Source organism: Asterias rubens, chromosome 10 (genome assembly GCF_902459465.1).
Source record: "Asterias rubens chromosome 10, eAstRub1.3, whole genome shotgun sequence".
NCBI classification, from domain to species: Eukaryota; Metazoa; Echinodermata; class Asteroidea; order Forcipulatida; family Asteriidae; genus Asterias; species Asterias rubens.
In genome coordinates this window covers 5030444-5056761 of record NC_047071.1, presented here as the reverse complement: position 1 = coordinate 5056761, position 26318 = coordinate 5030444, and the positions used below count along the sequence as shown (strand labels likewise).

The window sequence follows — 26318 nt, the reverse complement described above, 5'->3', positions numbered from 1 at the left end:
AAATTAACTTTATGAATGGCATGGCTGTTTGGTAGCCTGCAAGTTTTGCTTCAGGCATGTTTTTGTGCTTACACAGTGTGTGATGGGCCTCATCATATCAGCCAGGCCTTCCTCTTACCAACTACCTCCATGCTCTTACACAGTTGGGGCCCTGCCTGATATTTGTGAGTCGGCGGCCACCACACATAATGTGTTTTCTGGCCATATTTTATTTTGCTTTGCATTATGACTTTCCGGTGTCCAACAGCAAAACGGATTGGCATAAACTTGAGCTGGTGGGACGTTCTGAGGTCATAACCGAGGAGGGTCGTCCTCGAAAACGCGCCTCTAAAAATGTCCACCTTAACTGCTTATTTCACCTGACGTCATCATCAGAAAAATCTTGAATGCGCCATACTGGTGGGCAATTTCACTGTGCGTTTAATCAGTCGCCGCGTGTGACGCGCGTGCAAGGGGTCAATACAATAATTAGCAGGTCAAGTCTCGCGCGTTCGCGCGTGATAAAAAAATGCCAAATAACCGGCTGCTGGGGCAATTTTATTTCTCGGGTTATGTTTGTTATTGTTGAAGTGATTTTACTTTGATATTGTATAAATTTCCAAAACCTCATCCACGTCAAAAACTCCCCTCAGCTGATGTTGAAATAGCGCGAGTTTTGCACAGTCTATTCGCGAGAACTTCACAGGGTTGTAGAAATATTTACTCAAAATGAGGAGCAGAAAATGCGCGGTGCGCTACGCGTTGCGTAATGTCGATCGTACATTCCAAGGAATATCCACTCGTATCTCCAACGCGCCCAAAACGAGCACACACTCCACAAAACATCGAACCCAGATTCTATCTCATGGGATGTTTTTAAGTTTTAAGTGACGAGGTTGAAAAAAAAGGGAAACCAGCGCGCGACGTATTTTCTCACACCACACACACCACCATCCACACCGTCTACATACGATTTGTACGACGTACACACGTAACACAACCATTCTTTGTCGAGTCCAAATTGCTTGTCAAACTATGATCATACTCCGTTATTGGTATGATTTTCATGGATTTCATGATAACAGTGCTTGAAACAACTGAGCAGTACGTATATTGTGAGTAAAAGGAGGTGAAAACTGGATTTGTTTTGGTTTCATGATGCAATTGAAAAAACGTTGGTCCAGTTTTCGGACAAAAAATTATGTTTGTTGTTTTTTATACGTCTTTTAAACATGTGTTTTTTCCATGATTAAATAGGCCTACGGCTGATTTTAAAATAAATCAACAACCTTGCCAGCTAACCATTAATGATTAAGTGTGCACTTTTCTTCATCATGACATGTGTACAAAAAATGTTGTACGCTGTGGTTATAATTATAAACATGATGATGAACTTCTTGTAAAACTAAAAGTTGTATTTTTTTTGACATGAGTCATGACTTGTCATATGATGTAGGCCCCCCTATTGTTTGTTTGTCAATTTGTATAACATTTAAACAAAACATGGGAAAAGTTTCCGTATGGCGCCACCACTTTTTCATTTGATATGAAATAAGGGTAACTTTCCGTACGGCGCCACCACTTTTTCACTAGATTTTACAAAAAGGGATATCTCATTGATTGAGGTAAATTAGATACTATATAATTATATTATTTCAGATCAAATGAAAAAGTGGTGGCGCCATATGGAAACTTTTCCAAATTATATAGTATCTAATTTACCTCAATGAGATTTCCTTCTTTGTAAAAATGAGTGAAAAAGTGGTGGCGCCATACGGAAAGTTATCCCAAAACATGTATTGTATGATTATGAATATGAATGTATGATTATTGACTTTTCTAAAGTAGCGACTGGGAAGAATTTTTGTATCCTAGTCCTGCTGCCACTTTTCACTATTTTTACCAAAAGGAAGGAAGGAAGATTAAAGTAGTGGCAGGATACGTCATACAGACATTTTTCTATCATGTCTATTGACTGTTTTGTTTCACAATCTGAGCTTGACAGCGAGCTGAGGTAGAGGTAGCAGAAGTAGACTAAAGTCAGATACTGCATGATGACAGACAGTGAATATGAACATCCAACTTGGACTTAATTAGTGTGCTAAATTATTATGCAGCGCAATGAGATTAATAGGAGCCTTGTGATATTTAAACATGTTTTCAGAAAGTCTTAACTAGTATTGAATTGTTGGGTTGAACGTGAATGTGTCAACTTGTTTGTGCCATCAACAAGTCATAAGTAAACCCTTCCCTGACACTTGTGACAGCGAAGCAGGAAGGTTACGATTATTACATCTAATGATTTACATGCTCTGTATAGGATAACCCAGGGGGCATGATTTTCTCTTTGTGTTATTACATAAAGACTTCTGTAAATTAAGCAATGTTTTTATTCTATGCTTTAGAATACAGATACGACTGAACTGATTCTCAAGCCACACTGGTGTGTCCAGTCCATCAAAGAAGACCTTTGAGAGAGAGAGTTAACAAAAACACCGTTTCAAGACCTTTATTTGGAGAAAGTATCCATGGAGCTTGAACATGAAAGCTGCAGCAACATCTGTTTGGAGGATAAGATGTCCGTTTTCCAGTACACGCAAAGAAGACAATATGGAACACCCCTGAAGATACCGCGGAAATTAGATTCGTTTGCAGCAAGAAAGTTACCCTATCTTCTTAAAGAACATGAAATATCACTGGGTACAACGAACAAAGTGTTTGCCTCGCAGTGGCTTTCTGATAGACAGGTCGTCTTTGGAACCAAGTGCAATACGGTAAAGATATAAATGCTACTAAGTGTAAACTACCTAAGGCCGAACCTGAGTCAAAAGTTACCGCTATTGTTATGACTGTTGCTAATGGTATCTATTGCTAGGAGGGGTGCAGAAATCTAGCCAAAGCCGTAGTTGTAGCCACCGGTTCGGACCTGGTATAATACTTCAATATGTATCCACTGTTTCACCCACACTGTCTTCTCAAATGTAACAAGTTTGATTGCAACATTTTAAATGTTATTTTCTCTGTGGTTTGTACCTTAAAATGATTTCCTTTCTGGCCACAACCTTAAAGATGTCTTGTCTTCAAAAGTATTGATGGTTGTTGCAATGTTTACACATTTAAACAAAACAAAATGTTATTCCTAACAAACCCAAACCCCTTCAAAATCCAACTGCAAGTTTTGTTTCTTCCTGTTGGACTCTGATTATGGAGGTATGCCTGACCCCATGCAGAGCATAATCAGTTTCCTAGTGCTGTCTTCAGTTCAACAGAATCAAACAAATCATGCTTTTTGATGGGATGGAGTGGTTAGGGGTTTAGAGAAACACTGTTTCACACCATGTGTTTTGAAAGTTCTGAATTATTGTAAGGTGAAATTCTCCTCTCTTGATGCCATGATTCATTTACATTTAAAGGTGGATTTTAACACTCAAAACATTTTCTTCTTGTTTGCAGTTGGTTGTTTTAGATGTGAACACTGGACAGCAGTGCCGTCTACCCATCATCAAAAGCCGGACAGGGCGCGTCTTTGAGAATTGCATGTTCGCTCAGTCTCTGGCATTCGGCGGGATCCACAGCATTGCTTCCAATCCCAGCAACACATTGTTGGCCACCGGAGCCGATAATCCAGACAATGTTGCTATATATAAGTTACCTTCGTTTGATCCACTGTACCTTGGGGAAGTGAGTAGATACAGAGTTGACTGTGTACCAAGGGCCAAGTACTTATCCCTGAGGTACCTCTTGATATGAAGTGACAAATTGATCTGCTGTAGCATGTTAAATACAACACTATTGTCAATGATGCCAGTTTTCTGGCTATTGAGAGAATTCTGGCATTTCCATCTTTTCCCTAAATGTATGGAAGACACTCAATAGTATATGCATATAAAGTGAAAAAATATAACAGTTTTCCCATGTTGTTGTCTACACAATCTTGTGGTGTTAGTAACCTAACAATGGCAGCATGGTATGCATCACTTGCATGTACAGATTGGTGTGTTTAACTTTGTTTATTTTCTTTTTCTCTCCATACAGAACTGCCATAATGACTGGATATTTGCCATTTCGTGGCTGGATGACCAATTTTTTGTCACAGGTAAAAGAACATCTTCAAAAACCATCTCCAACTTTCTTGTTTGAAAAATGATATTCTGTAAGCCAGTTTTTAAACATTGAATAAGTTTATTAACCTAGGTTTGACTTTACACCGATGTGTGTTAGCACTGCATACTCGGTACTTTCCCGAGTTCTGTGAAATTCGTACCCACGACCTTTGCAATAGGAGACTTTGAGGCGCTAAGTGGCGGCAGACTTACCAGGTAAATTTCAATTGTTTGCATAGTTCTGAGCATGAGCACATTATCGAGAACAATGGATTTTACCTGGTAAGTCTGCTGCCACCAAGTGTCCTGAAATGCTCCCATTGTCTTGCAACTAGACAAGTTCTTTTACATAATGTTTACCATTTTCCCGTTTCATAGGCTCTAGAGATTCAAGTATAGCCTTGTGGTCCACAGCGGAAACTTGCTTCAGCAAAGAGAGGAATTTATCCAAGAGCGTCCACCTCTCCAAGAGGCGATCGTCTTCCTCCCGCCATCGTGTCCAAGAGAGGGAACCGTCAGAAGAAGAGACGTCCGAAACCCATCGCAGCGCAAGTGAAGACAGTGCGTATAGCTCTACCGAAGACGTGTCGAATCATATATGTCTTAAGGATGTTGCCCGGAAGTATTGCCAAGACAAGGACAAAGTCAGGGCGCTGCAGGTGAACGAGTTCAAGAAGGTATGTTTCAGTTTTAATAGGAAAAAGTGATATTTTTGTAATTTATGTCAAAAGCTTTTCAAAGAATTCATCATTCCATGTGTTCCATTAAGGAGTAGACTTTGATCTTTTCAATAAAACAGTGAACATTAATTTTTATAAAATTTGTAGGGATGTAAGAAAATTACTTTAGACTACACACTTTTCTGAGATATTATTGGGACTACCAGGGGTAATAATGTGAAGCGCTTTGGGATGCCCTCCGGGTGTGAAAAGCGTTATATAAAAACGGGTTATTATTATTATTATCATTCATGTACATGTATGCACCTCACAGGACCTTGCAGTGCTCACGTCAAACGGCTACATCTACACCATCGACATTGAGACATTTGACCAGCTGGAGGTAGAGCATCTGAGTTACTGCCAGGAAAATGTCTGCATCGCCCTGTCACGTGACTACTCCCTCTACGCAGTGGGCTCACAGTCCCACGTCACCTTCCTGGATCCACATTCCATGAAGACCATCACCTCTATCTGCTCCCAGGAGAGAGGAAGTGGTAAGGTGTTCATTCTTTTATAGTGGCCTTGTCGATTAATTTTTTTTTTTTTTTAGGATTAGCAGTGCTGTGATTGAAAGAAAGGCAGCTTGGAGCAAGGTTGAGTGGGCACAATAGTTAACTTAAGGTTGACTGTTTTGACTCAAACTCCTCCACAATTTGAGGAGGAGACCACAGGCAAATGCTACGGGAAAGAAAGCGAGAGGGTGGGGGCTAGAGGCATCTGTCTTCTGAAAGGGTCCAATGCCAGCAGGGATAGGCCTATTTAATAAGTAACTTTAAGTTCTCTGTTGGCAGAACAGACATATTCCAATACAACTGTGGTTTGGGCACTGGCTTGGTGACCAGTGTTTTTTCTTCTATTTTGTGCATTTTAAAACATGCCATGCTCTTTTGATCATTTTTGCGTAAGGGGCTTAGTATAAATTCTAAATTATTATTATTTGTTTCTTTATTGCAATCAGCCAATTCACAAAGCTCCTCCCCAAATAAATTCCATTGACCAATGACAACTTCAGTGTTCCTTGCCTACAAATTGAATTGAATTTCTCAACTAACATCCCCCCTCCACCTTTTCATTCTAGGTGTCCGCTCGCTGAGCTTCAGGGAAGACATTGTTACCATAGGAACAGGTAAAGGCTCAATACGCTTCTTCGACATCCGTGGTGGACGGTACCTCCCCGATCGAGCAAAGTCAAAAAAGGAACACGTTCTGAAAACCGGACAGGGGCACTTGGTGAGTAATATAGAAATCAATTGAATTTGTTCGTGTGGTATACAAAAAGGTGTGGGTTTTGTCGGTAAATGTAAGTGGTCTCTGTTTCTAACTCGTTCATGTTTTCTCAACAAGTCTTCTCCTATTTTTATCTGATTTCTGATTGTGTGTTTTGTTTTGTTTTCCTCAGGAAAAAGCAGCAAATTTTGTATTGAAAATTTATTGCCTATATCATGTACACTGTTCATGTAGGACAACCCTTCTACTCAATAAAATTGTCCTACGTATTGCCAAGGTGCCAAATACCATGCCTGCATTTATATTGTTATTTTGGTTTTACAATTTGTGAACTGTAATTTTTGCACTCCTGCATATAGTTTCATTTCCTTTTCATTTCCGTATAATCATCACCATGCATGAACTTTTTTATTTGTATCTGCGTATTTTGTTTTACCTGGTCCATTAAATTGTTTTCTGATTTAGTTAGTTAGTTATTAATCACTGTCATTAATTTAACTTGTAGTTTGTGCTAAATTATTTATGTTATTCATCTTTTGTGTTAACAATACAAAAGGCCTAGACATTGTCAATAATCTTGTTAATTTCTTGAATCAAATTTTGTCAGTAAAAATGTCAATAGAAATAACATGAAACAGATAACTTAGTTTTGTATGTTAGAAATTGGGAAACTATGTTACCATACATGTACTACCTATAAGGTAGCTTTGCACATGACCTTTACTTTGACCTAATTAACATCGTTATGTGATTTTATGTGAGTGGAAGTAGATCACACCTTGCGGCCCCTGTGCGCATTTTGGTATAAGCCGCTTGTGGTCGCTATGGTCTCTAAAGGATTAAAGGTAGATATGTTTTGGGAAGCTTTAAGTTGCTCGTTAGGGTTAATTAAAGGTTTATACTATCTTAAGGGTTAAAGTGTTTTTGTTTTTTCTTGTTTCATCATATGATCCTAACGTCAGTTCTTATTCCTCTTTTCAGAATCGTGATGACATGTATTTCGAGCACTTCTATGGGGAGCAACACGAAAACGCAGCATACACGCACTGCTACGATAAATCAGGTACCAGACTATTTGTAGCCGGCGGCCCTCTACCAGCGGGCCTGTCGGGGAATTACGCAGCACTGTGGCAATAACCCCGGGAATCCTGGGAGGCAAACAGTGTTTGACATAGGACAGTGATGTGAATTGCGCATGTTGCAAAGTGAAACTTTAAACTGATTTCAGCCCACCAGATTCGTAATCGCGTTTCCCGATCTCAAACTTTTTTGAGGGCATGGTGATGTTTGCTTTGCTTTGGAAGCATCTGCGAGGATGCCTGTTGAAATGGTTGTAAGGGGCATGAAGGCAGTCGATGGGGAGCGCGTAACGCCCTTGTTGCCCCCTGCTTCAGGTTCGAAACTTGCCCTGTAACCGATCGCAAGCTCATTGTTAATCCAATACCCAGATGAGGATTTCAAATTTGTATGAAAAAGAATGATGCACAGCACCAGACGAGAGGAGAGGTCGTCCAGCCCTGGAATCAATTCTAGTGTCCCACAGCTTTGAGACTGTATTTTAACATGTAAAATAGAGATTCGCAGGTGCGTTGTTTGTCTGTGGTTCCCGATTGCGCCGTGATATCTTGATGATGCCTTTGATACACATCCAATGAGCGACCCTCAAATGTGTGGAGAAAACAGTGAAACGCTCCCTTCTGTATCGACATGTTGACTCGACCTTTCAATGTGTTGCTTCAAATTCACGGGCTGTTATGAAATGTCAGTCAATGATCTCTCAACATCACCTCAATGGAGAGTTTGTTGTGCCTTCAGTAGCAACCGAATAGTAGCGTCAGTCGCAGAGCACTTCTCAGAATGTATGCTGGGTATGGTTACACTACAAAATGTGAGCGTGGAGTAGAGATTGGCACAAAACATCATACACTGTATTTCAAAGCAAGGCAAATCTGCAGGCGTCGAATTTACATGGAGACTTCACATTAGCAAAGACTTCTGCTTGCATGGCCCCCCTCCAGTGAAATGTCATCCATGGACTGTAAGCTGACGGTCAGCAACATAATTTGGGGCAAGGTTCTTGTCGTTGACTGTAACCCTTAACTGTGTTCTTTTGATTTACCGATAGTTTATGAGGTGTGTTTTGGGTCTGAATTTAAACTATTAACAAAGCAAGACTTTTCACTGTATTATAAAACATGACCACTGTATACCACTTTGGAGAAAATGTTAAATTTTTGGAACATATGCCCAGACCGAGTGAAAAACATTATGAACTTCTCTTTCATAAAATACACACAGATACCAAGAAGTTTTTTTTTCACTAATTCTTTTTTTTTTTCTCGTTAAATTTGTTAACTAACTTGTGTACAAATATTGTTTTAAACAAAAAGGCAAGTTCTGAACCCCCTTGAAATTGTACACTATTTTACCTTAATCAATGAAAATGCTTCGTGAAAGTACAAGGGTCACATTTCAGTTTTAGAAAAAAGAAGAACAAAAATAAACACAAATTTTGTCATTTTGAAACAAATTATGGAAATCTGCTAAACAAATCTAAAAGCTATCTTTTAGATCGATATCATATATTTTGTCAAAGTTGTTTAATTCGACCCTCACAATGCATGACTAATGCAAGTCTTTTAAACAGGCGTCAAATCTTTCCATTTTGATCCAGCATCTTCCTGTTTTAATCAAATTTCCTGCTTCTCTTTTTTTCTCTCCATCAGTAGTTTTGTTTTGTTTTGAACTACCCTGGAAGAAAATATGTAAAACCTATAGTCCTGGTCGCTGGGAAGCCCTTGTGATCATTTACCAATTTCAGTTTTCCCGAAGGGTCAAATATCGTGCCTGCTTTTTTAAAGATGTGAATCTTTGCATCAGGAGTAAAAACAGTAGACTTTTGACCCCCCCCCCCCCCACTACATTGAGTATGCAGTGTTATAATAAACATGGGTGCAATGCCAACACTATTATCATATTACAGTCAAAGTGACTGCTCCAGGTCTGACACTCACTTTTTTTTTTAAAACCACATGTTCCGGTTACCCCTCGTGATCTACAAGCTAGGCTTAGGGTCAGGGTCAGGGTTTGGATTAAGATTAGTGTGTAACTGTAATATGATAACCTGTTGTGTCATTTCTGCACTTTCTGTATGATCATCACCACGGCCATTATTGATTTTAACACACTTTTTCCAGTAAAAAATGTGTGTGGAATATTTAGAAATGTAGACAGTATCATATGTCAACATGGGAAGCACTGGAAAATGTCAATTCAGGACATGACCTTTACGTTGACCTTTTTGTTATTTAGAAGTAGGTCAAGTCTTGCCCAGTCATCACACTGCAAGGTGCACGGTGGGCAAGCATTACATACGAAGAGCGGGACCTCACAATTTAGGGACTTGGAACACTATGTGGACTTACACATGTCCACACTGTGATGTAAACATGTCCTTGTGAGGAGATACGAAAGTTTAAAAAGTTGGTTTTTCTAGTGTTTAAGGCATAGTACATTTTTTGCGTGCTTCTAATTACAAAAGTCTGTGATATTTTTGGTGAAGAATTGAAAGCGTTAATAGTGTCTTATTTTTTTATACTTGTCTAACATTGCGCTTACAAGAAACGGTTTTACTTTTCAAAAGTATATGGCTTTGTATGTAGGAAAGTATTTTTCAATGTTGTGTTAGGGGCAAGGTAATTTTAAACTAAATTATTGGGATATTTTGCTGTAGCTAAAGTCATTAATGTGAACATTGAGTTTGTTATTCTGGTTATACATGTAGTTCCAACTTGACGTCACAGTGTACAGTCAGCCATCTTTTCGGGCAATGACAGTTGTTTTCTGAACGCCCAACTATGTGTTATGCGTAAATACCACGTGTGGCTGGCAGGAATTCTATCGATTTCCTTGCATGATTGAGTGGTGAATTACTTGGCTGGGTAGAAAATTTAGACAGCTCGAAGCCAGAACCCAAGTTGCCCATAAAGATGGCATCTGGGAACTTTAATCTGGAAATTTTGTAAGATCTGCCATGTGTTTTCATTGTCTCAAGGGCCATGTCACACGAGGCAAATCACAGGCAACCAGTTCCAGGCAATCTCCAAAAAGAAAAGCCATTCACATTTCAATGGTTACCCTTTTTTGTTTACTTGGATCGTAAGACACCGTTTGTAAAATGACTTGTTGGCCACCGTATTCCTGTAGCATGCACTGCATTTGGTTGCCTCCAAGTTGCCTGTTAAAGTTGCCTCGTGTGACAAGGCCCAAACACTGCAGAGTTATAAACAGTTTGATTTCAAAGTGCCAACAGTCATTTCTTTCTGTAATTCATGATGAATGGCATACACTTTAAAGCCAAGTTGTACGCACTTCCTATGGAAAGGAGGTTGAAGTAGTTGTCCTCATACTCGAACCTTCTCAACTTGCAACTCTGCTTTGCAGTGCACTAACAATCAAACTAATCTGTAAATACATATTTTGTAACCATATTTATTACCAAAATTAATTTGATGTTGTATGATTTTTATGATGACAATTTTTGTAGTAACCTTTTAATGTACAGCTAAGCAAGATGCTTTTGTCGAAGTCCTTGCCCCTATACCCCCCCCAAAAAAAACACACGATGTATTCGGTGCGGTCATTGCATACAGAGATGTACAAATAAACTAAATTTGTAAAAACTTCAAAATAATTGTCTCCTTTTTATTACTAAATTCTTCACATTTGCCTAAACTTAAGAAAGCTTCCTTATTAATTCATGATTTGGAAAGTATGAACATTATGCATTGATGTCATCAGGCTGCCATCTTGGAATAAAACGGTGATGAAATAATGGAAACGCGCTGTATGTACGCGCGAGGCACATGATGGGCAGAATGAGCTACCTTTTTCATTTTTTTTTTTACTCTAGACGAGATGAGGGCGCCCTACTTATTGACATCATGTGCTTAAGGTCAATACATTGTATAAAGTGATAACGGGGGGAAATTCATTAACAGCAAAAAGTCTTAATATTGTTTTTCTTGATTGAAAGAAAAAAGATCCTTTAGCAAAGTTGGATTTATCCAAAAGTCCACTCATGGCACATTCTGAGCAGGTGACAATTGTTCTTGTAGATGGTGTTGTTTGTTACAGTTGAATGAGAATGATGGAGGAATGTATCACGAATATCCTGGGGTTGGTGGTGGGGTGGAGGCTCTATCCCAACCAGGCACTCGATCCAGTCCACCTCCATTGTTGGGAAACGATGTCCAATTTACCCGTTTTAAGTATCAAGAACTGATGCCCATGCAGTGCTGCTTGGTTCCGATGGTAGAACCCATGAGACCGGTATTGACGATCCTTCAGGATCCGCGTCTGGAACTAGGTACGGGTCCCACTGGCGCCTAGTTGGAAAGTAAAAGCAATAACAGAAACTTATTTATACTTACAAATTATTGATAAGAAGTAACTATAAATAGTCAACCATGTGTAAAATCTCTTTTGGGAGAAGTGGTGGCTCGTAGAACAGTATACTCTGCTTGCTTCAGGAGAAATTATTGATAGGTTGGATTTTAAACTTTGCATGGTTGGAGTATAATTAGGTCAGGTTTGCGGTAGCACCATGTGTAAATCTATTTTGAGTAGTGTTATTTCTGAAAACAACTGATGGCTGACAACTCAACTGTTTGAAAATTAAGTTGTGTGAAAAATTCTCCTGGGGACAATCAGGGCCCAATTTCATAAAATTGAATTTTCATCAAAATATTGCTTAACAATTTTCTGATACCAGTCACAAAATGTACTTGTAACATGGTGGTTTGGCTGCTAACCGTATTCTGGTAAGCACAATGTTGCCGTGCTTAGCTTCTTTTTGTGCTTAAGCAGCTCTACGAAATAGGGCCAATAGCATATCAGTCGAAACGAGTTCCAACTTGTAAGTTCAATACACAAATTGTAATTTTGTTTTACCCTACCTAATGTCGACTAAGGCATGCATGTTACTCTCCGCCTGGTGATAGAATTGCTGAAAGGGAAACAGTCGGGCGTCTTGTCCAACTAACTCATCTGTGAAAAAATCAAACAATTATTGTTAAGGAAATGGTTGGAAAAGAAAACTACATTACGACTAGTTTAAATATCAATGTTCATAGAGTTGCACAGCAATTGTAACGGTGGTCTTGTAATCACAGGGTTGTGGGTTCAAATCCTACCAAGCTAACTGCTGAGCTAACTACAGTCACATTGAATGTTCACATTTTTCTTGGGGACCATAAGACATTATTTTCAAAGTGGTCCTGTAGCATGCGTTGCAGTTGGTTGCCTCCGGGTTGCCTGTAAAAGTTGCCTCGTGTGACAAGGCCCCTAAAAATATCCATTTCCTCAACTTCTTGTAATGAATATAATTTCTAATACCTTTGCCGAAGATGACTTTCATGTTTGCCTGCATCTCCTTGAGGGCTTTCTCCTCCTGCCTCCTCCTCATCTTCTTCCGTTCTTGTTCCTTGTACTCCTCGTGCTCCTCCTCAAGCATCACCTAACAATGAATATGCATGAAAAGTTAATGAGATCATTTACATAACATCACAAATCAATTGACCTTACAATTGAATGAAATGTTTTGGTTTTTGTCTTCATACCGACTGCAATTCACACGGAAAAACCTGTATCGGTCCACTGCGCTAGCTAGTGCATGGGTAGAAACCTGGTGAGGCAGTTAACCATGGCAAACTGAATGAAAATTGCCATGATCAAGTGGTTAGACTGCATGACTTGCATTTACAAGGTTGTAGGTTTGCATCCCCCAAGCTAACCCGCTGATTTCACAAAGACTAGAATAAGTATGGTCGTCTAGTTACTGCATTACTGTTTTTATGATGTGTGCTATTAATAATCATAGACGTTAAACCAATGTTAGTATGAGAGAGAAAGGCTGTTGCCAGCTTGGCGCTTATATCCCCTTGTGGGAGCTTGCTGCCCTTTACAGGAAGATCATCAAATAAACAAACAAACAAACGCCCCAACAAACAAAATAAACAAACAAAAGCAAGTATTTACAACATACCTGCATAGTTTTTTCTTCCTCTCGATACAAATCTCGTTGTTTGCTCATAAGTTCTTCAAGTGGTTTCAGTTTGCGGTCAAATGCGATATCTGCCTCCCTAGATGTTTGAATACCTTTAGATAAGAAAACAAACATTACTTTAATTGATGGGGACAAAAAAATAAAATTCTTTAATTTTACTCTTACAAGGATGTGACATAGAGACAATTCCAAATATTGCTTAATTGTCTGCTAAGCAGATATGAGCAGGAATTGTGCTTAAGCAGCTCTATGAAATTGTGCCCTGCATTGTACTATATACTCGGTACTCTCTGAGGCCTACTTCATAATCATAGATATTAAACCAATGGCTGTATGACAGAGATTGACTGTTGCCAGCTTGGTGTTTTTTTTTATCCTCTCGTTGGAATTTGCTAAGTTCCCTTTGAACCTGTAACATTATTCCCAAGGGGTCAATACAATTGGCAAACTGACCTTTGACCTGTGCAGCATCCTTCCTGAGCTGCCGAAGCTTCTTCAAGCCTTTGATGAGATCCAGTGTTTGGGAAGCTTCTTGTTTCTTCTTACGGACTTCATATAAAGTCTTGTCAATCTCCTCTTGCAGTTCAGCTTCCTGGGGGAGGACAAATATCACAAATGACTGACTGATACAAATCCTCACCTACAGTAATTGACGAACCCACACTCACAGCACAAGAGTCCAGGGGTGGATTTCACAAAGAGATAAGACTAATCTTATCTCGAGTAATGGCGAGTTACTCGTCCTGACTAAGGACTAGCCTTAATATGTTTTTAACATCTCCTAGAACTAGTCCGAAGTTAGGAAACGTCCTAAGCTCTTTGTGAAATCAACCCCTGCTCTCCTCCAGAAGATGGTCAGAGTATACTGATAAAAACTTCAGGGCCCTGTTTCATTTCAAAGTGCTGGTTAGCGCTGACACCCCGGAACAAAGATATTGACAAAATAAGGAGACCGACGAACATAGGCTAGATAGCTAAGTTGGTAGAGCACCAGCGGTTACAGTTTCAAGTCCTGCTGTAGTAATTTTTTTTTTTTTTTTCAGCCCGAAAGTGTCTACTCTTACCCTTTTCGAATCTTGATAGGTTTGTAATTCCTTGGCCAGTCGGGCGTCAATCTTCGAGTGAAGTTTTGCTCGTCTTTCCTCAACTTCTAGTTCCATCTGATATTGACGCTGCCTTTGTCTCTTAATTCTCTCCTAAAAAAGCATAAACAAACAGAGAACTTTTTGTTAACAACTAATAATAATATTCGCAATAAAAAGGCAATTTATTGGCACTTTTAACTTAAGTTTTATAGTGCCTTTTCATTCCTGTTAATTGAGCCAAAAACTTGCCGGACACCATTTAATTTTTTGTTATTTAAGTCATCCATGCGTACAAAAGCAGGTTTTGAAATAACCCACCGTACCAGCAGCAACTGCGGTGATGCACTGTGCTTTTGCAGTGGTTCCTTCTGCACAGTTCCGATGCAAACTTACAGTTGCCTCATTAGATTGCTCCTTACTAAAGGAAAATTGGCCTACAAAGTAAAAAAAAAAAAAAATGAACTTTTCCCATAGCTGGCCCTAGGAAAGGAAACAAACTCCCTGTTCACATCAGAGATTCTCCTTAAACCATTCCTCTGTTTTACTTCTGTTTAGCTTCTGCGATATGTGCTAGGTTCACTGTGAAGTGCTTTGATCTTGTTAAAGACGCTTATATAAATGAACCAATTATTATTTATAAAATATTCGGTTCAAACTTTAAAAAAAAAAAAATTCCTTCCTACCCTTTTCTTCTTCCTCTTCTTTATTTTATTCTGAAGTAGATCAAGGAACTCAGACCCAAACAACCTGGACTGTAACGCTTCGACTTTTTCCTGCAAAATAAACAAGAAAGAAACAAACATACACAATTAAACAATATTAGTAGAGTCTACTATGGCAGGAAGAACAAGCAATGCTGACAATTTTGTATTTAGTAAACAAATTTTCTAAGTAGTGTTTTCTGCTTAAAGGCAGTGGACACTATTGGTTATTACTCAAAATAATTGTTGGCATAAAACCTTTCTTGGTGACGAGTAATGGGGAGAGGTTGATGGTATAAAACATTGGGAGAAACGGCTCCCTCTGAAGTGCCATAGTTTTCGAGAAAGAAGTAATTTTCCATGAATTGGATTTCGAGACCTCAGATTTAGAACTTGAGGTCTCGAAATCAACCATCTAAAACGCACACAACTTCGTGTGACAAGGGTTATTTTTCTTTCATTATTATCTCGCAACTTCGGTGACTGATTGAGCTCAAATTTTCACAGGTTTGTTATTTTATGCATATGTTGAGGTACACCAACTGTGAAGGCTAGTCTTTTACAATTACCAATAGTGTCCACTGCCTTTAACAGCATATAGAAATTGGGCCCAGCTCCCTTCTTACCTTCTGTCTATTTACTCTCCTGCATTCATATTGCCATGACGATTCATCTCTTTTGATGCGTTGACTCAGTGTTTCTTTGAGCTCGGCCAACTGTTGTAGAGTTTGCATCAGGTCCACTACCAACTGTCGTCCATCATTGACCTGAATATAACAAATCAAGCAAATGTTTTAATGTAAACAAACCAATATTTTGTTTTCTATTTTTTGTTTCATTTAAATGGTCTGTATAGTACGTTTGGTAATGATTCCGAAAATGGATAGCAATACAAACTAGAAGTACGCAACTTTGGATATAATGCATTTTGAGAAACTTCTCACTATGAAGTTTTGGGGCAATGGAAACAGATTTTTATCCACCAAAATATGAATCTGACTGACAGTAACTTTTTTTAGATTGTGTATTCTAAATGCAAATTATTCTTCCTGAGTGGACATATAACCGCTCCAGATTTTCAGCAACATCTAAAAAATGCACTTTTGAAATATATAACTTTCACCTGTTTTATGGTAGAGTATACATTACAACTAGAAGATAGGGTTAAAACAAACAGTGAGTTGTACATATTAAACCAAACGTATACAATCCCTTTCGTTAGTCTTTTGGGAAAACTTTCCGTATCCTGCCAGCAGTTTCTCACTTATTAGGCCTATTACAAAAAGGAATGTCTCATTTGAGTAAATTTTCTCAAAATGAATGAAAAAGTGGTGGCAGGATCTGGAAACTTTTCCATCTTTTGGATGGAAAAGTTGGAAGTTGTGGAGACATTCATAAAACACTCACAGTGTTTGCTGTGGGCGTATTTTCATTTGTTTTCAAAGGTTGGCCAATCTTCCTCTTCATCAACCAGTCTTTCATCCATTCCTCGTCCTTATCTCTTTGAGACTTCTCCGGCACAATCTGAGGAGGCGGCGGAAGTCGATTTTGATTTGAGATGGGGAAGGGCCTTGGAACAAATCCTGGATTATGTTGATGCCTCGAATCTTGAGGAGGCATCCGTGGTGGTTGGAAATTCGGAGGTTTTGAGTGAAATGGTTGGTGCATCCTTGGAGATGGGTGTGGTCCTGAAGGGTGTGGTCCTGAAGGGTGTGGTCCTGAAGGGTGTGGTCCTGAAGGTTGTGGTCCTGATGGATGCAGTGGTCTAGCTTGGGAGGATCCTTGAGGGAGTGGTCCTGGAGGATGTGATCCTGAAGGGTGTGGCCCTGAAGGGTGTGGTCCTGATGGAAGTAGTGGTCTAGCTTGGGAGGATCCTTGAGGGGGTGGTCCTGGAGGATGTGATCTAAATGGCTCTGGTCCATCTCGCTCATGCAAACCGCCAACCCCTGGTAGATTTTGTTCTTGGTGCTCATGGTGAGGTGGATAATAAGGCTGCTGGGATCGGTGATGGGGCTCCCCTCCGAAGTGGGGTCCAAACTGGTGTGGGTGGGGTTCGGGTTGTTGAGGGCGTGGCCCTTGCTTCTGTTGATACTGTTGGTTGTGTTGCTGGTCTTGATGATTTAATCTTGGTACTTGATGTTGGTTGTGAAAGTTTCTTTGAAGTTGTTGGGTCGGTCGAGTCTCGGATTGGAGTGGATCAGTTTGATTTTGACCAGACTGGGCAGGTCTTAATGGATGTTGTCGTTCCCTTGACATTCTCTGTTGCTCTTGAGGGGGCCGTTCACTTGATGAGGACTGCTCCATTGAAGATGGCAAAAGATTTGCTGCTGCTCTGTTAAAAGTTGGAGCATTCCTTTGCTCTGAATTGTTTCCACTCTTTGAATTATTCTGTCTCACATTACTGGCGACAGAATGTTGCCAATTCATGGTGGGATCTTGTGTCTGGTTTTGATTTCTGAATGCAAAAGGTGGTGGAGGAACCTGCCAGTTTGGCGTCTTGTTTGCTCCCTGGTAGGAATCCCATTCCTGGGAAGAAGACACTAAGGAACTGGGCGTCATACTCGCCATGATGCCCGGTTGCGGGGCAACGGATGGATTGATTCCAGGCATCTGCCTGCTGCCAGGAGGCAGGGCACCAAGCGGATTGGCACCGGGTATCTGCATGCCAGGAGGCGGGACACCAGGCAGAGAATGTCTGGCTATCGGAGGCCCTTGATGATGCCCCAAAGCTGCACCCATCTGTGACCTATCTCCACCACTAGCAGGTTCTCGTTGGTTGTTGCGCTCGATAGAGATTCCAGACAAGAACTGATCTAAAGCTGCTGGGGTATTTGAAACTGACTCAGTCCGGTTTGGTTGATGTCGATGCTGAGGAACATTCTTCCCAGGATCAAAACCGTCTTTATTTTGGCTCCACCGACTGCCTCCTTGCCGCTGACCTCTATCCATGGTTTCACTCTTTCTTGGCCTTGCTCTATGCACTGGTCCTTGCTCTAGTAATGTTCTAAAAGTCTATGGTTTAACAGTAAACTAAATTATCAACCCACAACAACAATCATATTATCATATTCACATGCAGCCGAGAAAACTCTGTTCTAATTCTATCCGCATCCACACACAGACCCGAGCGGAGACCACACTTCACCACCAAGCAGTCAATATGATCAAACTCAAACAAAGCTGCTTAATTTGTAAACAACCCTGACCAGAAGTTTGTAAACATGCTGACTTTTGATTGTTGTCTTTTATTGTTGGATTCTTGTAGCGGCTACTTTTAGAAAGTTCAAACACATTCCCCGCCGTCCGTCCGTCCGTGCAGCCGCAGTTCGCCGACATGTGTGGATCTATTGAAATGTGATCGGCACCTGGCTACAGACTGGTGCCTTGCTATCCTATTGTATTTTTCACGTGTTCGGGCTCTGGGTACAATCACAAATATTGAGGTCTTGTCAGCTTGCAAAAATTTCTGCAATGCATATGCATGCCTCGCCGCCGGTCATGTGCAAATGCTATGCATTTTCTCCATCAGCTGGTTGATGGCGACCGGAGATAATAATGTATCAAACTTGTTGATGATTTCACTGTCGCTGGACTGGATGACCGGCGTTTCTCGAAGAAGAAAATGATGGCAAGTGACAGTAGAGCTGTGCGAATTTTGTCAGATTTGTGCTGTGCTCTACGAAAAGATAAAAATATGTAAGTTATAAGAAGTTGTTGTTTTGTGTTGAGATCATTTCCATATAATTTGAGCTCAAGTCATTCAAGCAGCGCAGGCAGGAAGACTTCCGCTTGCTTGAGCACAATATTGTCAACTCAGTGATGGTCAGTGATAAAATAATCATTATTAATTTTTAGTCAGTAGGTATTTTACCAGCGACACAATATTTGTTTGTGCTTAGCAAGTTTTTTGCTAACAGGGATTATGAAATTTGGCCCAGCCCAGGGCCAGAGGAAAATGTCTGTTTTCCTGCCACCACTTTTTTATCTGTTATAAAAATTATATTATTATGTTACTCAAATTTTACTCTAAAAATTAGTTGCGATAACCCCTCCTCCCGACGACCGCGTGGAGGAGGGTTACGTCGCAACTATCAGGGCCCAATTTCATAAAGCCTGTAAGTACAAACAATTTGCTTAGCATAGATTTCTTCCTTGATAAAAACAGGATTACCAACCAAATTTCCATGTGACTTTCAGGAAGCAAGCAACAGCTGAATACCAGTAACAAGCAATCTGCAACAAATGGAAATTTGGGTGGTAATCCTGTTTATTTCAAGGAAGAAATTTCATGCTAAGCAAAATGTTGTGTTTTTTTACAGGCTTTATGAAATTGGGCGCTGGAAATATGATATTATAAAGTGGCAGGACACGGATATCTTTCCACAATGTTACTGTAGTTTTCTTCTTCTTTTTTGTTTGTTTTGTGGTGCTACATTTGGACAGTAGACTTTTTATATGATTGCCCTAGAAGTCAAATAAATATTAAAATAAATATAAAAATGACTAAACATATATGGAATTTAACCGCCTTTATTAATTTTGTTCACTGCAATTTTTCTTCCGCCCTATTTATCCCCCAGACATGAGTTTGGATTTGTGTATTGCCCGGAGCCAGTGTACAACAAGAGTCCCATCGTCTTCGTGGATGGGAACTTAGGGATCGAGACCTGGGGCATCAAGCCTTTATATCACTATGCACACTCGCAGTTATTCGAGTCTGAATGCAGACAGCATGGTGAGTTATACTGTACAAAATGGTTTCAACCCCTTCGTTTCGGATGACGTTTATTTTCGCAAAATGTTTCTGGACTGATGGTTTACTATGGTCGGCTGTCCGCCTAAGGTTTGTTCTTTTCAGGAGTTAAATTTCCTGTAAAGATATGGTGAGCGTGTTAACGTTTAGGTGACGCCTAGAATGCAGACTACATTGTCAAACACACAGGGAAACTGACTTTCGAACTGACAGAACCAAATTTTGTTGTCAAAACAGGCCTTGAATCATGGAGGACACAAAGACCATGGCCTTGTTGCCCTGCTTGGTCTTGGCCTTTAGTGCCCTTTCAAAAGTTTCCCTTAGACTCTAAAATTTTCCAATGGAAGTGCTTTTTGCAAAATGAAAATGGCCCCGCCCTCTCAAAGATGAAATTCCAGGCCTGGATGCTGTAGATGGCATCATTCTTTCTCCATCATCATTACATGTGCCCATCTGTTATAGAATAATGTGAAGCCTGCACCACTCACGCAAGTGTATAAACACCTGCTATCGGGGACGCCCTATTGTCCCTCTTTTGATTGTACTCTAACTTTGCACTGTAACTTCTCCCTTTGGTTTTATACACGCTTTCCAACTTGGGACCTTCACCCAATTGTGGACCCTATGGTCCTCTTTAGTTACAGGCCTCTCATTTGAATGTGTGTACCTACTCATCCTTTTATTCTCAGTGGGGCAGTTGTTTCAACTTCAACACACCAGTTTTGTTAAGATACAAAGAATAAGATCAAATTCTACCAAAGTATGTAAAATGACCATGTGTTGAATTTTCTTTGTTTTCAAGACCTGAGAAAGCTAAGTGACTTCAGCATGGTGGTTGTTCTACTTAACCCTGAATGTATGTCTGCATGGAACCTCAGGTAAACTACTCACACTCTTCTCGTTTCCATCACTCTCTTTCCTTCTCTCTGTCAATCAATCAGGGGCCAGTTTCATTGCTCTGCTTACTGAAGCAGAGAATCAGCACTTATGGAAGCAAGAAATTCTGTGCTAACGTCAAGCATACTTAAACATGTTAACAGGGAACTTTTGCTTGTGCACCTGCATACTCCATTTTACTAGGCATTCTTTGCTAACATAGCTAGCACAGAAATTTAGCACTTGCCTTGTAATCGGAGAATGGTAAGTCAGAATTTGGCTGTAAGCAGAGCCATGAAAATTGGTACTTGGAAAATTGGAAAAATATTATGTCGAGTGATATTTTCATTGGTCGAGAACCAATCCTGTGATGTGCTACAAATAAGCTTGGGCGATATTGATTTATTTTATTCACGATATATCGCCGACAATATATCGCGATATTCGATATAATCGCGATTAATGAAATTTGACATCATCAGTCTAAAAACTCCAAGTGAAAGTTGTAGAAGAGACAGTCCTAGCATAAGAGAGGTGTTCTAATGACCTATTCTTCTGGTTTTACTCCAAACCTATGGGGTGCAAGATGTCTCAGCTAGCAAATACATCCGCTATTTAATCGATATATCGATATATCGCGATTATCGCGATATATCGCGATATATCGCGATATATCGCGATATATCGATATTTCGATTAAAACCAAATCCATCCGATATCGAAATCGTGTCCAAATTAATATCGCGATATTCGATAATATCGTGATATCGCCCAAGCTTAGCTACAAAGCTGTATTTGTACCATGGGTGCCATAACCAAGATCAGCTTCGGTCATTGGAAACGGCCAACTCATTTGAAACAGTTTTTGGTTTTGACCACTAAAACGCACCCATTGAAAACCAACTCTCTGTCATCTTCTGACAGGAAACAATTGGTGCTGAGAAAGTTCTTGAAAGTCGAGGATGACTTAAACCTGGCTCGACTGGTGCTCACTAAACATCCAAAGAGTCCGGAGACTTTCTGTCACAGGTTAGTTATAAAGTTCTTAGTTTCGTCACAGAGGATATTGAAGGAATCGAGAGCTTTGGTTTGTGGCAATTAATAAAACCCTTCATCTGTTTGTTGGTATTTAGACGATGGCTGCTGCAACACCTCTTCCCATCATCTCCGCTAGCGACTAAAGCAGACTCCCCACGGACTTCCCACCAAGACGGTCACCCGGAGGAGTTAGCTGAAAGGCTACAAGACGATGAAGAAGCTCCTTGCGGTGGAAATGAACCACGGATGACTTCCGTCAGAGCCGAGATGGAGGTGTGCACTGCTGCTGCCAGCCGATACCCGAGCAATTACAACGCGTGGAGCCATAGGATATGGGTCATCGAGCATCTAGCTGGTAGCCCACCACAGGTATCATTTGATTTTGTCAATTCGTATCTCTAGGTGTATTTACAAATTTTTGTTTCAAATAAATATGATGTACGAGTCCGTCCAAAATTTTTAATATTTTCAGGGTTGTGCAGAGAGTATGTCTTTTTCGAGACCCCTCGCCGAAAGTCTTACTTCTCAACTATTGTACCGGTACTACTTATACCTTTGTTGTACAAATTTACATTGTCCTCATAGAAGTGCCCCCTTACCAGAGGAAAATTGCTGTGCCCCTTTAAGAGCGAAGTTCAAGGGCTGGTTTTGTAATTGTCTGTTAAACTTATTGGAATTGAATTGAATTACATTGATTGCTTTGAGACTTCTTGTTCACATTCGATGGTACTTGACCATAATGTGACTTGCTTCTTTTTCCCTTTGCAGTTCCTCGAGTTGGAGTTGAAAGCAACCAAGTCGTGGGTCTCCTCCCACGTTTCTGATCACAGCGGCTTCCACTATCGTCAGTTCCTTGTGGGCACCCTGACTGGCCTCTCATCCCAGGGGTCTCCCAAGAGGGTCGGTAAAGGGTTGAACGTCAGCCTGTATGTTCGATTATTGCTGCAGGAGCTACAACTCATTCTTGATCTTGTCACATCGTACCCGGGGCATGAAGCTGTGTGGTATCACAGGTTGGCATTGTTCTCTTTTATTTGAGAAAATTGTTTGTGAAGTTTCAGTAAAAAGTTGTGTTTTATTAGTTTGAGTTTTACCCATACATGGATGTGTGTAAGCACTGCATACTCAAAAAATCCACAGGCAAATCACTTGGATGGGATTCAAACCCACAACCTTTGCACTGCTACAGCAGATGTCTTACTACTAGACCAACGAGCGACCACGATGGCGAGAGGCAGTTCAAATCCTATGTTAAGCAGTGGATGTTTTATTATTTAAATTTTTGAATGGAAATTTTGGTAACTACTGATTGGACTACCTCAGTTGATTAGTTTTTAATTGATTGTTTGTTTGCTTGTTTGACCTCAGACGCTTTGTTGTGCATCTTTGGAAAGCTCTACTTTGCAACGGCACATTAACAGAACCGGACAAAATCGCTGATATCACCGCAGCAGCTGCCAATACCTCCAAACTATCCCAAATGCCAATCTTGCCAACCGAGAGTGAGTCAACCAGAGACCACCCAACTAAGAATCAGACAAAACGACCGATAGAGAATAAATCATTTGAGAACGGTGAAGGGGAAGTTGAGGCCTGTTTCTCAGGCGGAGACGCATCTCAAAGGAAACATATGTGTCTCGCTGCCGACCAGGAGTCCACGTCTTTGGTCGGTGGAGCAAGCAGCAAGGGTGAGTCTGAGACAATTAAGATTAAAGGAGCTTCCGAACAGAGTGCTTCAGCTGGTAAACCTCACTCAAGATGTACGGAGGATGCATCTTCAGACCCGGTACCCAGTCAGAGAGGAGCATCTCACCCGAGATCCGTCTCGAAGACTTCAGCCCGAGCGTCCTCGAGGAAGGGGTCCTGCAGGACAGACGATGCCTTCTCGTCACACGAAATCTTAAAGTTGATCCAACATGAGAGGAGATTTGTTGAGATCGTTGTGGATGGTACGCATGTTGGAGAGAAGGAAGCGCAGCAGCGTTGTGCTGTGAATTACTCTCGCTGGCTTGACAAGCTAGCAGCTTCATAAAAGAGATGAAACAGCTGTTTTTAATCAACTCTTTCTTATATGGCTTGCAGTAACACCATGTATTGATCAGGCCTTGACCTTGTCTCTTGAAGGGCCACAGCAATCCTACTTATTGTAACTTTGCAAAGGGCACCACAGCAAGAGCACAGGGCACCACAGCAGTTGCTGTGGATGCTGTGGGTTATTTGGAGGCATGAATCATAATCTCTAATAGAGTTGGGGTGGTTCTGAAAGAACCCTAGGTTTCCACTCCTGAGTTTCAGAACCACCCCACTCAATTAGAGATTACAATTACATGGCTTTATCGCAAACCTTACTATCGTATTTCCACCATGCAACGTATAAAAATTCTACTTAACTTGTTCTTACTCTTTACAGATTTATTTATTTTTTAAACCGAGGTAGGATTAAGTTTTTGGGGTCATGATGAGTGAAAAAGTTGTGTTCACATTCGGCTTACATAGAAGATTTTCACATTTTAGCCAAAATATTTTTTTTAATTGGATTGTTATTATGCGATTGGTTCTTGGTTGTGCCGAGTGAAAAAAAAAACTTTGCCTTATATAGCTGTTTTAAAATCAGGTGTTTTTTGCTTTATATAGGGAATTTCTAGATTATATTAATAAAAATTTGCTGGCATGCTAGTGTACAGATGAGTAGCCCAAAAGCTCATATCAAACATGCAGACATAACAAACAAACATTTTGTTTAAACACAATTTCTAAGAGGGCACGATCAGAAAATTGCCATATTTGGCTATTAAGAACTAGCTTCCACATAGCTTTTCATTTGGCAAACAGATTATTAAATATTGCATTTTTTTAATACAGTAGTTACTTTTTAATATACTCAGTGGAATCTACAAAATATACCTCAAGTTTTTTTTTTATAGAATTTCAAAAATATTTTGGTTACAGTGGGTTAGGCTCTAGAGCTTTGTTTTTGTGTATTTTTGTATTCCGTGCATTTGTATTTTATTTGGGGTTGAACATAGACAAATTGACTAGAGAGGGGTTTGAACCAATGACCTCTTGATTAACAGGCCAGTGCTCTACCAACTAAGCTATCTAGCTTATGTTGGGCGGTCTCCCGATATAGGGAGACTGCCAACAAGGGACTATTATTAGCTCAGTTGGTAGAGCGCAAGTACAGTTATCCGGAGGTCGTTGGTTCAAATCCTGCTCTTTTCAACTTTTCTTTGTTCTCACCAAATTAATTTACCAAGTCAGATTCCCTCGTGGTTCACTACTTAACATTTTAATTGTAAAGTTAAAAAAATACCACTTTGGTCAGGTTCATTGTTAAAAATCAAGTAGACTGAACAACCTTTTGAAATGAAATTTACACAAGTTATTTGTTATTATATAACACCCAAGCAGATCCTTGCCATTTGATTGGAGGATTGTCCGTTACGTGATAGCAAATAAAAGTACCATTGCACGCTGAGTCACTCACCGTGCTTTTTCGTTCCATCCGAAAAGTACCATTGCACGCTGGCAGCGTGCAATGGTACTTTTCGGATGGCAGCCTGCAATGGTACTTTTCGGATGGAATGAAAAAGCTGAGTAAAAACATCACTGCGTGCGCTTGTCTTTGGTAACGCAGCATGTGTTACTGCAAGAAGGCATAGTCAAATTACTAGCATTCAGCTTCTACAGTTGAAATTGTTTGTTTTGAAAGTTGTATCTTTCAATCAAAAATGACAAAGATCTACTTGGATGTTATATAAAACAAATAATGAATGTTTTTCATTCGTGCAATGGTGCGAATATGTTCATTCGTTGAAAGCTGGAATGTTCCATTCAACTCGGCTCCGCCTCGTTGAATAGAACATTCCATCTTTCAACTCATGAACATATTCGCACCATTGCACTCATAAACATTCATTATGTGTATATTGTACACCTATATTTATATAGGCCTAAAACAATAAAATGGTTCTAAAAACCAAAGGTATACTTTCCCTTCAAGCAGAAAGTATTGCTGCACATTTTTCTGCTAAGCAAAACTAAGCAGAATACCAGTTACATTTGGAATAAGCGAACTGGTATCTTAGCTGGTAACCTTATTCTGGTAAGCACAATTTTGTTGTGCTGAGTAAGTTTTGTTATGCTTTTAAAGCAGCTCTACAAAATTGGGTCCAGGTAGTTTTCCATTGAAATTCTGAAATTTTGTAAATTATTAAGGACAACAGGTTTAAGTCTACTGTCATAAAGCATGCAGTTTTCAGCTGATGCTAAAAACTGAAGAAACAATAATAATAGTTCATCCCAGCTGAAGGAGTGTTATTAAATAAAGTATGGCATAATTGGTAATATTCATAATATAACAATGTTTACAATTACAATTTTTAATTTAAGGAATAAAAACTAAAAAAAAACAGCTGCTGTAAAGTGAATACCAAGCAAATGTGTGAATTACTTTCTCTGCCTCCATCCGGCCAATGTGGGTGCATCTATTGTAAGGAGAGCTTTGAAATTGAGCCCATGCTTATCAATCTTGTTGTGAAAGATGTGGCTATTTTTCACTGGAGAAACAGAACGTGGTAAAAGATTGGTCTTTCAGACAAGTTTGCACTCTTTAACTAACTCAAATGCTGGAGTAATTTTGCATACATTATTTTTAAGTTGACTTGTGGGAGAAGCTGCGGTATAACAGGAATACAAAATGACAATCACCAAATGGCTGTTAACACAAAAAATATATATATATTGACCCCTTGCACGCGCATCACAC

General features: G+C 39.9%; 3 protein-coding genes across 3 annotated transcripts; 2 read left to right on the top strand and 1 right to left on the bottom strand.

Moving 5' to 3' along the window:
- The first annotated feature begins 910 nt into the window (after positions 1 to 910).
- Positions 911 to 8263, top strand: LOC117295434 (DDB1- and CUL4-associated factor 12-like). The gene is made up of 8 exons (XM_033778089.1): positions 911 to 1094; positions 2385 to 2753; positions 3433 to 3660; positions 4015 to 4075; positions 4461 to 4759; positions 5076 to 5298; positions 5883 to 6034; positions 7013 to 8263. Exons 2-8 carry the CDS (start codon positions 2508 to 2510, stop codon positions 7166 to 7168), a joined length of 1365 nt encoding a protein of 454 aa, XP_033633980.1. The 5' UTR covers positions 911 to 1094; positions 2385 to 2507; the 3' UTR covers positions 7169 to 8263.
- Positions 8264 to 8358: 95 nt separating this feature from the next.
- On the bottom strand, positions 8359 to 18209 carry LOC117295433 (programmed cell death protein 7-like). Its single transcript, XM_033778088.1, has 9 exons — positions 16291 to 18209; positions 15510 to 15650; positions 14866 to 14955; positions 14162 to 14293; positions 13551 to 13689; positions 13077 to 13189; positions 12428 to 12548; positions 11989 to 12079; positions 8359 to 11418 (listed from the first exon to the last, which is right to left on the bottom strand). The coding sequence occupies exons 1-9, from the start codon at positions 17830 to 17832 to the stop codon at positions 11298 to 11300; spliced, it is 2490 nt and encodes an 829-aa protein (XP_033633979.1). The 5' UTR covers positions 17833 to 18209; the 3' UTR covers positions 8359 to 11297.
- A 183-nt stretch (positions 18210 to 18392) lies between these two features.
- On the top strand, positions 18393 to 24978 carry LOC117296128 (protein prenyltransferase alpha subunit repeat-containing protein 1-like). Its single transcript, XM_033779001.1, has 7 exons — positions 18393 to 18579; positions 19464 to 19618; positions 20439 to 20514; positions 21437 to 21541; positions 21646 to 21919; positions 22319 to 22563; positions 22919 to 24978. The coding sequence occupies exons 1-7, from the start codon at positions 18506 to 18508 to the stop codon at positions 23580 to 23582; spliced, it is 1593 nt and encodes a 530-aa protein (XP_033634892.1). The 5' UTR covers positions 18393 to 18505; the 3' UTR covers positions 23583 to 24978.
- Positions 24979 to 26318: the final 1340 nt, after the last annotated feature.

Excerpts from the sequence above, each read along its gene's own strand:
- LOC117295434 (XM_033778089.1), top strand. The coding sequence starts at position 2,508 with ATGGAGCTTGAACATGAAAGCTGCAGCAACATCTGTTTGGAGGATAAG. Across the intron at positions 2,754-3,432 it reads TTGGAACCAAGTGCAATACG|TTGGTTGTTTTAGATGTGAA; the intron begins GTAAAGATATAA and ends TCTTGTTTGCAG. Across the intron at positions 6,035-7,012 it reads AAACCGGACAGGGGCACTTG|AATCGTGATGACATGTATTT; the intron begins GTGAGTAATATA and ends TCCTCTTTTCAG.
- LOC117295433 (XM_033778088.1), bottom strand. The coding sequence starts at position 17,832 with ATGGATAGAGGTCAGCGGCAAGGAGGCAGTCGGTGGAGCCAAAATAAA. Across the intron at positions 14,294-14,865 it reads AGAAGAGGAAGAAGAAAAGG|GAGAGAATTAAGAGACAAAG; the intron begins GTAGGAAGGAAT and ends ATGCTTTTTTAG. Across the intron at positions 13,690-14,161 it reads CCTATCAAGATTCGAAAAGG|GAAGCTGAACTGCAAGAGGA; the intron begins GTAAGAGTAGAC and ends GTCCTCCCCCAG.
- LOC117296128 (XM_033779001.1), top strand. The coding sequence starts at position 18,506 with ATGATGGCAAGTGACAGTAGAGCTGTGCGAATTTTGTCAGATTTGTGC. Across the intron at positions 20,515-21,436 it reads ATGTCTGCATGGAACCTCAG|GAAACAATTGGTGCTGAGAA; the intron begins GTAAACTACTCA and ends ATCTTCTGACAG. Across the intron at positions 21,920-22,318 it reads TAGCTGGTAGCCCACCACAG|TTCCTCGAGTTGGAGTTGAA; the intron begins GTATCATTTGAT and ends TTCCCTTTGCAG.